Source organism: Cygnus olor, chromosome 19 (assembly GCF_009769625.2).
Source record: "Cygnus olor isolate bCygOlo1 chromosome 19, bCygOlo1.pri.v2, whole genome shotgun sequence".
NCBI lineage: Eukaryota > Metazoa > Chordata > Aves > Anseriformes > Anatidae > Cygnus > Cygnus olor.
In genome coordinates, this window is record NC_049187.1 from 10,481,484 (window position 1) to 10,495,140 (window position 13,657).

At 36.7% G+C, this 13,657-nt stretch overlaps 1 protein-coding gene across 8 annotated transcripts in view; it reads right to left on the reverse strand.

Moving 5' to 3' along the window:
• Nucleotides 1–13,657, reverse strand: part of DENND1A (DENN domain containing 1A) — a 194,153-nt gene that overhangs the window by 101,037 nt on the left and 79,459 nt on the right. For all 8 annotated transcript variants that reach the window (XM_040531311.1, XM_040531309.1, XM_040531308.1 and 5 more), the window contains 3 exons: nt 13,572–13,652; nt 11,372–11,425; nt 4,626–4,736 (listed from right to left, as the gene is read on the reverse strand). In XM_040531311.1, the coding sequence (XP_040387245.1) occupies nt 4,626–4,736; nt 11,372–11,425; nt 13,572–13,652 (246 nt within the window). The remainder of the gene's footprint in view (nt 1–4,625; nt 4,737–11,371; nt 11,426–13,571; nt 13,653–13,657) is intronic.

The following is a 13,657-nucleotide window of genomic DNA, read 5'->3' on the forward strand; positions in this document are numbered from 1 at the left end:
TGTGCTTCCATAAATAAGAAAATGCAAGAATTGGTATTAGGTTTGAACCACAGTCCTAAGGAAAAGTACCTTCAGAAGTAGACAGGGTCCAGCAAGTACTTGAACATCTGAACAAGTACCTGTTCAGTCCTTCTTCTTCATTAGCAGGTGAACATTAGTTTATGGTCCATATGGGATGTAAATATCAGTATGTTAGAATAATACAAGCATGGTTTAGAAACCACAAAATCTTGAATTTATTCTATATTTATGCTAAAGATTTATCTCTATCCCATTATGGTTCAACTAATCCTTATATTATTCCTACCAGAGAATATGCTCCTTTCTCAAAAATTAGATGAAAGGTATAGCCTAGTTCCAAAATGTGCAGAAGAAAAAGGTTTACTTTCCCAATGTAGTTTTTCTCTATATTCCTAAGTCCTATATGCTTTCAGTTTCCCTTCTCCAAATCAAGAAGATGTCTGGAAAAAAAACCCACCCAACCCCCCTTAAAAATTTAAATCTTACTTAAGAATTGCTTCTATAGGATCAAATGGATTATTTCCTGGCATTATTATATAACACGGTTGCTGCCGTGGAGAACTGCACTCAGTAATCCGAAGAGGCCCCTTCCAAACCCCTTCCATTGGTTTTAAAACTCAGCAAGAAAGGATTAAACAGACATAATGCTCAACACTACAGACATCTGAGCAGAACCTGTCACTTATTTTTGAGATGTACTCCCACCTTGCTATCTGGCATGGATTCAAGTAGCATACTACCACGGGTAAGCACCACTACTGTCCTTCAACTCTGCCAAGATAAGGGCTCATAAAAAAAGAAATAGCATATTTGCTCAAGACCTCACCTGATCAGTGATTGCCATATAGAAAACAAGCACTTAATAATAAGGCAGCCTGAGAAATGCCCAACTGTCAAAACTGTAGGAATCCAGCATTTTGAAATAAGATCAGTTCCACTACCTCTGCTTCCCACAGCTGTTGCTAGAGAATGCAAGAGAGCTATTTAAGAAAGACACTGAGTTACTGATTCACTTTTTGCAGTTTTACCTTGAATACTTTAAAAGCCTCATTTGACCAAATTAATCAATGGGGTTTTGTCATACACAGAAAAGTTATAAACTGATGTTGAATTACAATAGACCATTTTCCAGCGTATTCTGCTTTGTACTTACACACAGACACTGCACAGTTTTACAGAAGCAGTACGTGGCTACAGATGTGCCATATATACTGGAAAACAAATTACCACCTTTCAGGCATGTGTAAGATCATTCTGCATTACGCAGGGCTAAAAGCACAGCAAAAAGCTGAAGACTGAGTTACACAAGAATTAAACAGTGAAAGCAGAGCTGTTGTAAAAATGGTGTATGAAGGAGAAAACCTATGCTGGCAGCAGGTTGTAGGGGCAGCAACGGAGCTCTTGGGAAGGAAGAATTGGTACTTCTAGAACAGCAGTTGTAAGCCTGCTGTAGAACAAGAACAGTGCAAGCTTTTAGCTAGATTGCATCACAAGGATGTTTAGTCAATGTTATTGATCATATGTTGTATTTTCCTAAGAACCGCAATTTCCTTTCCTCCGAGCCCTCATACATGTCAGAAATCAATCAGGAAAGAAGAGGTTGTGTATTAGTACGTTCTGTGACATGGAAGAAGTGAAATAGCAACCTCTCAACACCCAAGAACAAAAGACCATTCATGACAGAATGGTATTTTTTCCTTTGTACTAACACTTACAAAATATAAAAATTATGTAAAGAAATTCACCGCAGTAAGAAGCAGCCTAACAAAAACATGATAACAATTCAAAATTTAAGGTTTTTAAGTCATCAGGCTGCATGTACACCACCTTTCTCTGATGAGAAGCAATCTGGTGCTGCTTTATCACACACAGTCAGCATTCCTTCCTGAGACGGAGCTGCACGGGCAAGTTATGATGGGAGAGAGAATACTGGACGAAAGGAAAGCTCTTCTGCCTCATTTCTGCAACTGCACAGTCCCACCTGCAGGTGGTCTTTTGCCAAACAGTTGTTTTATGCATTCTGATTCACATTGGCTTTTCGTGAGTAGTTAGATCACAGAGTACTTTTTTGTGTGTGTGTGTTTAAAGTAATTGCTTTAACATTTTGAGAAATGACTTGAGTTTCCTTTTGTAGGAAAAAAAAAATCCAAGAAAACAGCAAAAAATCTTCCACGGACTCGGTATATATGGTTTATAAAGTAGCTAATAAATACAGACTCAGTTACCTCTAAATCTTATTTAATAGCCACATTAAGGACACTTCAAATCAAAATTTGAATTTCATATGCTTTACTATAGCACAGAATGCATTCTACCATAAAAGACTTTTCTACACAAGACTGTTTAGTTTTCCCTCTTAATATTACATTTAAGCCTTAAGTATGAAGTGTGCTATGTCTCTCAAAATGAAATTAACTGCATTCCACTTTTTTGTTAAAAACACACACACCCCAAAAAAACAAAAACTAAACCAAAACAAAACCACAAAGAAACCACCCCCTCTCACCACCACACCACCCTCCCTCCACTTTGAGAATTCTCAGTTTGGTACGTTTCCAGTTACAAGGTCTTGGCTTCCGCTGAGCACAGTTTGAAATAAAATAATGCAGCTTGTTCCTACTGCTGGAACATGCAGAGCAGAGCGTGCAGGCAAGGAATCGCTGGCTCTGGCCCAACACTTCAAACCTGTCTTACACTGTCACTCCAATCTTGGAGCAGTTTATATATAAAGTTGTAAGATAAGAACACACAGTATGAATACCCCTCCCTACCGAAGAACGAGACATGCTTTTATCTTGGACAGAGGCAAAAGGAAGAGGAAAAGCAGAAAGATAGGAAAGAAAACACAACCCTACTTGTGAAACGGCTCATTAAGAAAGGCAAAGTGACAGGTAAGTAATTCTTCTTCCCAGGCTCTGTCACAAAGAGAGAGATTAAACCAAGCAACCACACATTTTGAAATACTTTGGATAACCATTCTCTTTCCTCTTCTCTGATAAGTTACTATTCTTTCCACTTTTTACTTTTCTGAAATAAACACTTCTTTACATCTTATTTGTTTTATTTTAGTAGGGAGGACCTAGAACACATTTACATGTGGGATTAATTGTAAACATTTAATAATTATTAATAGGCCCCAGGAATTACTCTAACTACCACAGTTTTACCTACCTTTCAAAATTATACTGTAATACTTATTCTCATATTTAGTATGAAGTCTTACTCTCTTTCCTTTTTCCACCCCATATCAACAGATCCTTCTTATACCTTTTAATTTTTGCCTTCCATAGTATTTACAATTCCATGAAGCAGTTTTAAATCTCAAATACAAAGTAGGTCATGGTCAAACAGTAAGAGGCTAGGTAATACCACACAAAATGGACATGGAAGCTTGTATTTTAGAAAGGACCATTCAAGTACTTAGTCCATAGCACTAGAAAGCAACATTTATTAAACCATCTTATGCTTATCATTTATAAAGGAAAGCAATCAATACCCATTAACAGAGCAAACAGAATGAAAACTTAACATTTTCTTTTATAAAGAAAATCACAATATTATTGACTGATAAACCTTCAAATGCATAACACAAAACTTTGAACTAAATCAGGCTTGTGCTTGGTTTTGATGTGCAGTCATTTTTTAGAAGAGAGCACTCTAGAGTGTTCAGTACCTTTTATCTCTCAGATCCTTGATGGAGTCTAAACAGCATTAAGACTAAACTTTATCAAACAAAACTGCAACAAAAAATCATGGATTGTCAACGTATTTTAGCCCACTCCTTGGGTCCATCCACAGAAGGTCACTAGAACATCCATCTGACAGTATCATTTATCCTTTTTTTTTTTTTCTGTCAATAAATTACGAAAAAGGGACTTCACTGTGGCATAAATATTAGTACATTTATGCACCAACAACCCCTCAGGGAATACTGGATCAAAAAAACCTTTCTCATTTCAATGTTAGAAGCCAACAGAAGTTCAGTAAAGTCATCACCTAGAACCACAGAACTGAGCTGAGGTTGCACAGCTGAGGTTGGAAGGGGCCCTGGATATCATCAAATCTGACCCCAACTGCCCTGCTCAAAGCATCATCAGCTGGAGCTGTTTGCTAAGGGCATTGCTCAGTCAGGTTTTAAATATCTCCAAGGACAGAGACTCTGCAGCACCTCTGGCCTCTTTTCACAGGCCAAGTACATTCATGCATTTATTGCTTTTATACATTAAAAATATTTTTTTCTTAAAAAAATAAATTCTAGTATTCTGAATGGCTAGAGGCACATCAGTATATGCTTCAGTATCTTTTTCTAGAATTCTAGACCACCCCACGCCAATAAGTTTAATTATATAGATACTAATGATTATGGTTATATTTAAACATAAAAGCAGAGCTTCATCTCTGCTACCAAGTCCTTCACCAAGCAGAGGATTTCTCACAAGTTTCTGTGTGTTCATTTGTATAGGAAGACCAACTTCAATGCTATATTTTAGTGGGAAGTTATATCCATTGTTCTTCACATTCTAGATATTTCAAGTTATTGCCTACGTATGACTGTCATTCTAAAAAAAATACTTCGCATAGAAGAAATTCTGCAGTTTACTTACAGTGCTGAGCTTACTACAACAAATGAGGATGCGGCGTTCATACAGCATACTGGCGTAGAGATGGAGCATGTTGTTGACGTCAACTGCTACAAAATACTCTGTCAGGTTTCTCTAGGAAGAGAGAGAAAATTTTTGATTCATGGTATTACAAAAACAAGTGCCTTTAAAACAAACAAACAAAAGCAGATTTCCTCTTGTTCTGCTACATCTATTAAGTGGCTATGCACTCAGTAGGTCATCTTGTGTCAGAGCAGTATTTAACTGCGGTTTCTTTCCCCTAACTTTTTGGGGAGCTGAGTCTTGGATTAATAAAACTTATGATGTTTCATACACAGCTTCTAAAATACAAGATACTTCTCAGAGAAAAAATAGGTTTTGTCACTTCTACAGAAACTTCAAAGCCACCTGACGAGGTACAAAACTCATGTTCTAATATGACACTTCTAATATGGCAAATTCAAGTTCATTAAGGAAAACAATCTAAGCCCAGTCTATGCCAGAACAATTCTGATCACAGGAAATACATGCTGCCATGTAACACAAGCTAAGAACAGTTACACAGGTCATCTGATCTCCTCATTTGTACACTCAACATTCAAACATCCAATTTTACCTGAGTGACCAATATGCTTATATAGTCTAAAAAATAATTGCAGCACAAGAATATTGTAAACAAAGTTCGTGTGCAAACTGCCGCTAAGGCACAGACAGAAAGACCAGGACAGAAGCAACAAAGGCTACTAAAAATTTACACGCACACTTCCTGAGCAGCACAGGTTTCTTCCACTGTGTTTTTGTTGCTCAGAAACAGTAAAAAGTACCTATGTAAAAATTACTGTAAGTGACTGTAACTCAAAAAAACAAGAGAAGGAAAGCAAGTGACACAAGAGACTATGGTCAGTTCATCCCATGCACCTTCCCATCACCCAGCAGTGCTACCCATGCACCATTATCAAAGTAATAACCCTGTGCACACGCTGCAGTGGCATGAATCAGTATTATTTTCTAAAGAATTAAGATGTTTTCTAAGAACTAGCAGAATAAATACTTAGGAATGCAATCCTAAAATCTTTACCAACAAGACTAGGAAGCTACAAGGTAGATAACCTGACCAAAATGTAACACGTTCTCCTAAAATAAGGGGCTTTTCTGCCTCACAGTGCAAGACAAACAAAGAAGGTCTTTTGTTTACAGAGGGTACTTTCACTTCTTAAAACACAGAAATTAAAGAGGGCAGTGGTGGTGGGAATATTAACACATACATAAAATGCTGAATTAGGGAATTTGTTTCCAAGTAGCTTATGGGTACGAAAGGGTTGCTATATGATAAAGACAGCTTTATACAAAAAGCACATGTGAGAGCAAAACTGGATTAGTCATGAATCCAAGCGCAATCTTAATCATCGTTAAATAAAAAAGCGCAGAAAAGCAAAAAGCAAATATGATTTAGAAACTTAAAGAAGCTCAACAAAGCCCATTAGCACTTTTGACAGATCCAAAGATAACTCTAAAACCACCAATACTTGGCCTGAGAAGTCTGCCAAGATGCTTCATACTGTGCAGAAATATGTTCCACAGCTTGCCATCCAAACACAAAGAGCTGAAGAAAAATTAAGCATTGTATTTGGAAGACTTTTGTACCAGCATCTAGATGGGGAAAAAATATACTCACTACAGTTAGCCTCAGACATTAATATAAAACAATCATTCAGGTTTGTTACAGAAGACCAATAGCACCAGACAGGTATATTCAAAAAGAAAAAAGAAAAAAACAACAAACAACAGCCAACACATTTTGCCAAAAACCTATTAAACTATCATGTACTTTTTCTGTATTTCTCATCCCATCTGTGCTGATTAGCATGATATTTTTGTCTAAACATAAGCTGTCTTCTCTACGTTTCTTCTTCCCCCTCTCACCCATCTTTCCACGACGCCAAAACACAGTGCATGACGACACAATTACCGCAAATAGTGTGAATTAAAAGAATTTTCAAGTAGCACTGAACTCCCTCTGATGCCACCCAAATTAAGGGCATGACAAAAGGAACACTTTATCTCTACATTCTGCCCAAAGAAGTAGACGTGCATGTGTGTGTACGTGTTTGTAAGGCAAAAGTATCGACTAGCGAGAGGGAAAACAGACACAGGGAATGGATTTGCAATTATTCTTTCAAGTTTACTGAAAGTGGCTTTGACACAGAAACGTACTTTCAGATGGAAAGATTTATAAGGTTTTAGTCTTCTCTGCTCTCAGAAATTTGCCAACAACACCTGCGAAGCATGTGGGCTGCATGGTAATATATTGATACTAAGGAAATTCACGTGTTAGCTCTAAGTTTTATTTATAAGAAAGCTGTCATCTTTGAAGATGAAATTGGGACTTACACATGTATTTTGAAAGACATGTCTCGTAAGTGACAAAACCATGAATGAGTTAAATAAATACAAATGAAAGTGTTCCAATTTGCAGTACAATTGTTGTGTATTTTGTGTCTAGGATTTAAACCTTTCTTGAGAGAGTAAAGAGTGGGATTTTCATAATAAAATATGGGAACTGGTAATCCCCACTCCTCTCAAAATTCAGAAGGAATGGCTGCAAAATTCCCTTCTGTTCCTTTGCAAGTTAATTTCTAGATCAATCATCTATTTCATCATTTGCTATTTAATACCAGTAAATGCACATGCACATTGATTTCTGAGATCAAAAATATTCTTCTCTTCCTCTGTCATCCAACGAAGAACTTTTCACTGAAGGAACAAAAGAATGAGCTCTCTCCTCTGCAAAGAAAGAGGGAAGCTCGAACATACTAAGAACGTGTATTACACTACACATATTTTAGGCTGCTGTTGAAAGGCACTTACATGACTTCAGTAAATTTCTTATTAGGACAAGTCATTAGAAGGAGACAGGTTTCCTTCTCCATCCTCTCACTGGAAATCCCTGATCTTATTTAGAAATTTATTTACTTTGAAATATTACACATGCAAAATCTAACATGGATTAGGTCATTTGTTATGCAGTCAACATACTTTTATAGTGCCATGCAGCTGTTCCAGAGACCAAAATAATGAAGACAATAGACTTTAGAAAATTGTGTAAATATAGAAATGAAAAATTTAAGGGACAAAATAAGGAAAACTGGCATCAAAAGATATACATCATAATGAGTGAAAAAACAGGCAGTCTGTTGAGTAACATCACCACCAAGAATATTTCATCATCCCTGGAAGCGTTCATGGCCAGGCTGGATGGGGCTTTGAGCAACCTGCTCTAGTGGAAGGTGTCCCTGCCCACAGCAGGGGGTTGGAATTAGATGATCTTTAAGGTCCCTTCCAACCCAAACCATACTATGACTCTATGGTCATCTCAGACTGCTCATGTGCCTGTTAATTCTGAAATAGAACACACACTACTGGGAAATGTATACACTTGCGCTGTATTTCCTGCACTGAACTCAATATCTTTCTAAAGTCACAATGCATTTACAAATATATAACTTAAATGTTTTGAAAAAGTGAATGCTTAGCTGCTACATCAAGGTGTCTATGCTGAATGTTTTGTGGCTCATGAAACACACTGGTCTAACACAAAGTCAGATAACTGCAACAAGCACGTTAACATTCCAAACAGAGCTCTCTGTAGGTCTCCATTCATTACATACAACTTCAGTATGTATACCAAAACTTGCTAATATATGTTTTAAAATGTAATTACTGATATGTAGAATTTTGAATAAAGCAGGCCAATTGATTAAAATCCATGGAGATTTATGCTCATTTAACATCCTTGTACTATTACATCATATGCTGCAATTCTATATGAAAGTTACATTAATGGACAGATAAAATTCTCATAATGAATTATGTGATATTTAAATACATAAAAATATACCTGAGAAATAAAAGATGATGAACTGCAACAACAGTTAGACCAATGGATTTGATTTTTAATATTTTTCTTTCTTACAACGAGCCTTATTTTTTTAAACTAGGGTATGCAAATATGGGTATAGATATGTGTTATCTGAATGAAATGTTCTGCCAGTTCTATTCCCAGAGGTGCCCCAGTTCACCCCAGACGCTGCTGAGAGTCCATCCTTCACAGTGTCATCAGGGCAAGGGATACCTACAGTGAAACAGTCACGTTCTCTCTGAGGCACATCAGCACCACTCAATGATTCAAAGAGGACGCTTTTTAGCATCACATGGCACTCCTTCCCATGAAGGCTGAACATTCAGCTTTCAAAGGGTTTCCAACTCCTTCTGGCCCAAGGCCTCTGCTTTTATAACAGCCTTTGATTCATGAGCATTCATCACGTCTCCTGCTCAAATGTTTTGGGAAGCTGACTCATACCTTTGAATATAGAGCGAACATCACGAGCAGACATAACCAACAGAGCATAAATACAGCTATACTTTGTGAAGCCTTCACTGTGTAGTGTGTATGTTATTAAGCTGCTCTGTACCAGTTAAAAAAGGCACAAGCCAGAAGACCTACTTTTAAACCCTGTCACTGGTTACTTACCATTACTAGCTCACTTCTCTCTGCCCTCTAATTTACCAGCCTGTACACTGGAAATGAACTTCATTCTTACTCTCCAGGTGATTTGAGACTTATCAAAAAAAAAAAAACTGTTAAAGTTTGAGATTATTAGCATAAAAGAGATTAATGCAAAATATTACCCCTATAAACAAGTAACCATGTCTGGATTAGGACAGAGAATACACTAGATTGATAGCTGGTTTAGATTTAGGAACTGACTCTGGAATTACCTCTAATGTATCGTATTTCTGCCTTAGAGCAAAACCCACATCTATTGAGTTCACTGAGAGGATACTTGTCAGCACGAAAAGTCTACAACAGAGAAAAGCTAGCAACAACATTTTTAAACGAAAATAAAAAGCCCCAAGTATAATCTGTTATACAAACCATCTACAAATGAGAAATAATGTCTTGATGATTCCCTTTTCTTTCTTTCATGCCATAAACTGAGGTTCACGGTGCTAAGACAGACCTCAAAATACTCAAGGAAGAAAACTGAGATGTCAGACATAGAAAATTGGCTAAGAGACATGGCAGGAGCATATTAAAGAATATCTAAGAGAAGCAAATGCCAGCACTGTCTTCCCAGAGGCCTATCATCTGGTTAGAAATCTGAGGCATGCTGAAAAGCATACAAGACAGTTTTGTGATGCTTAAAAAGTCTCAGGAAAAGTGGCCCTAAATAAACAGGCATGTTTAACATTTTCAGAAAACTACCTAACAAACAGACTATATTTACTGGTCTCCTATGTCATTCTTTCACAAAGGTCTCGCTGTATGACTAGCAGATCTGTTGGTTGTTTTTTTTTGTCCATATCAATTTATCAATTAGTACTTCATCCTTAATAAGTTTCAACTTTAAATCACAAATACAAACTTTTGAATGCCATGGTATAAATATGATACAGAAGGAAGATGTTAACACAAAGAAAGAATGACAGCCTGAGCAGTTGCAGCCAATAACATAGCTTTGAAGCAGCAGAAGAGCCTATAAACCTACATGTTCCTCTGAATCAATACAAAATGTTTTAAGTAAAGATATATGATATCTGAATTCTGACAGCATCTTGAAGAACAAGCCAAGTTAATACCAAAGTGGTATTTGATCCTCCCTAATTATTAGTAATACAGATGTTTGAAACATTGAATTCTTCCACTGAAGATACTGAGTATCTAGATTATATCCTTGATTGATTTTAATAAGACTACTTTAATAAATAAAAAATATTTTTAAAAAAAAAAAAACAACAATAAAATATTGTTCTGAAACATTTTTTAAATAAAAATTATTTCAAACCAGTATGTTCTAACAGGTCACAATAATTGCCTTCCAAATTTAGTTTTTAATTTCAGCTTCTAACATATCAAGAAAACCAACAAGACTATGGAAACAGCATGAAGTCAAAAAGTAGAGAACAAAACTTGAGTCTGGATGCAGAAGATAAAAATTATAAATGTGAAATCATTCAACTTATTCTCCTCATCTTCTTGATAAAGGGATTAAATTCCTTTCTATCCAAATTCTACATTTTTATATAAAGGAGGACTCATGTAGTACTCACATAAATGGTAACCAAAACTGTCTTAGGATTATTTTCAAGAATAATTCATAGACTTATTGTAAAGAGCTATCTGTCATGCAAATTAACACCACCATTCTTCTCTGAAATTATTTTGAAACACCACAATACCTTCACATACAGACAGTTACCAAATCCATGTTCTTTGCAAATTTTGAGCAGGCTAGAACTATAGACGTATAATTTAAATTTTCTCACTTATTAGGACCAAGAAATTATGGAGGCAGTAATAATAGTGATAATAATAAATGGCTTCATATTTTTTGTATAACTACCTCAACTTACAGCTTAAGATAATTATTCTGTCAATTTCCCAGTCATGGGTCAAATTTGGTCATTTGATATCTTTGCTTAATTTGAATGGCAAATATTAAAAACTCTTCTCTGTTACAATGTACTTCAAGAGGCCTTTTACTCATGTACTTCTGCAGTTGGAAACACAATTCTCCCCCAGACACCCTACTTAGTATAAATTAGCCACTTAAAATCTACTTCAACAACCAGCAATATTTTACAGAATACAATGCGTTACCAGGCCAAACAGAGGTAACACTAGTAATTTATTTTACTGCTGATATTAAAATGAAATGGCAAAGTGCCTGGTCCTCTACAGTACTCACATTTTCAGGTATACTAGGAAGCTCTCTGATGTCAGGCACAGTAAAGTAGGAGTGCTATAAAAGAAGAGCAGAGAGTGATTATTTTGATACTGTCAAAAGCAATCTAAATTTATCGCTTCGTATTAGTAAGAGCAGTAATAGTAGTTGCTCAGCTAAGTAAAAATGATAGAACATTTGTTACCAACTACCAATATGACCCGTTTGTCCTGGATTTCAAAAGCTGGAATCTCAGATCACAAATGCAATACAAAATGTAATCAGATAGGAAGTATCAAATGCTCCTGAAAAGACAGATTACATTGTTTTGTTCTGTAGAGACACTGCCACAGACTTGCATAATGTATGACATATGCCAAGAAAATTCTAAGGTAGTCCATAACTCAGACCAACTTCCCTCAGACCACTGCAAGTTGCATGATGATCTACAGGAAACAAGAGCAAGCAGGTCCTTTTCTGATGTACAGCATTAGTAAGTTTGATTAAAGACAATAGCGATGTTATGGAAATTTACTGAGAAATACTTCCTAAGTTTTACGCCTATCTATCTGAAACATATTACTGAAGTAATACATTCCTTAAAGAATTTGAAAGACTACTGGTTTCCCAATTTCACAGCCCATTATATTGCTACATGTTTTAAGGGTCTGCATTCCAAGAAACCAGTTTTACTCTAGTTCCCATGCTGGTAACACACAACTTGCATGATTCTTGGTTATGGCACTGGGAAAGGAAAAGAAAATACATAACTAAGATGTTTCTGTAAACTGACGTTTATGCAACTCACATTATGTTTAAGATTTTCACAATTTGTCTTAGGATTATTTATTAATTACTTGCTGAAACTTTAAAGACTGTTACAGTCTTGGCACAGTTCCAGAGTTGGCACAATTTTCTTTTATATACATTTCATACATTTCAGAGCTTCGTGAACAGTCTATAACCTGAAACGGACACTAAATGTATAAACACAAACTTTTGCTTTTTGATATATTATTGTTTTACTTTGGCCGGGAAGATACAATGAAGGGACACAGCAAGAGAATACACGACTACATCACAAACAGTGGCCTCGCCACAATCGCAAAACAGGCTTGCAAACAGCCAAAATAAAACGCGTTAAGATAGCGCAGCAACCAGTCCCTTGGCTGCTTCTTGATATTCTTTCTTGTTTCATTGCCCATGAAATGTCTGGGGCAAGGGGAGACCAGCAGCATTCCTTGAAACCACTGGTATGAAAGAACTGAAATATCCCAAATTATCCTCGGCTTTCAAGACAGCTCTTCCCCTTGGTCAGACAGAAACACTGTTCATAAAACAGCCAGCCTCCGAAGGGCTGGGACATTTCTACTGCCAGCTGGTGACCTAGCAAGGCCAAACAACTGTTACCTGTCAACTGACATTACAGGGCTAAGTGATGAGAGTAAGCTGCTAGTTGCCAAAAAACACTTTAGAAGAAGGAGTAAAGGAAATGAGAGAGGGAGAAGAGAACTGTGGCTACACACACCACCAGTTTCACGCGAACTCTAAATGACTAATTGGCAACTGCAGCAATGTGCATCGTTAGTGTTTTTCCACAACAACCTGGAACATCAGGTTATTGTGCAAAAATTAATTTGAATGAAAAAAAAAACAAAAAAACAACAGACTAACTGCAAAACACAATCCCATCAATAAAATCCCACCTCTATTCTTTCAGTGTTCTTAAAAGATACAAAAATGAAATAAAACCTTATTTGGGTGAGTCTTTTTCCTGGAGGGAAGAGGAGTAAAAGGAATCAGAAAATGTGATAAACAGTTAATACTCAAAATGCTTCTATGGCAGGTATGTACCTGCTTTCCAGTCTTGTCCCCCTTGCACACTCACAAGGTCTAAGAGTTCTGCAGAAGTGGGGACAATAAATGTCACGCTGCTGCTCTGTGACCTCTAGCAGGTCGCAAATGATATGGTGAGACATTTCCATGGGGAGTACACACGCTCTTCCTCCAGTCAAAGAACAGCATTTCAAAGACATTTCAGGTTAAGTAAAGGGAAACAGAGGGCCCCAAATGTGAAAAGGGGAATTTCACAGCTCTGAGTCCTCACAGGAAAACAACATCTGTATACCAAGTTCCAAAGAGGAGAATTGCTTTTGACATTCGTCTATTATGATATTCAATGAAAATTAAACACCTTACTTTACATCCCTCTCGCTTCACTTACCACTCCAAGATGAACAGAGGTTCCCGGCTCAGGGATGGTGAGCTTATGAAGTGTCTCAAGGAGCTCGCTCCTTTGATTATCCTGAA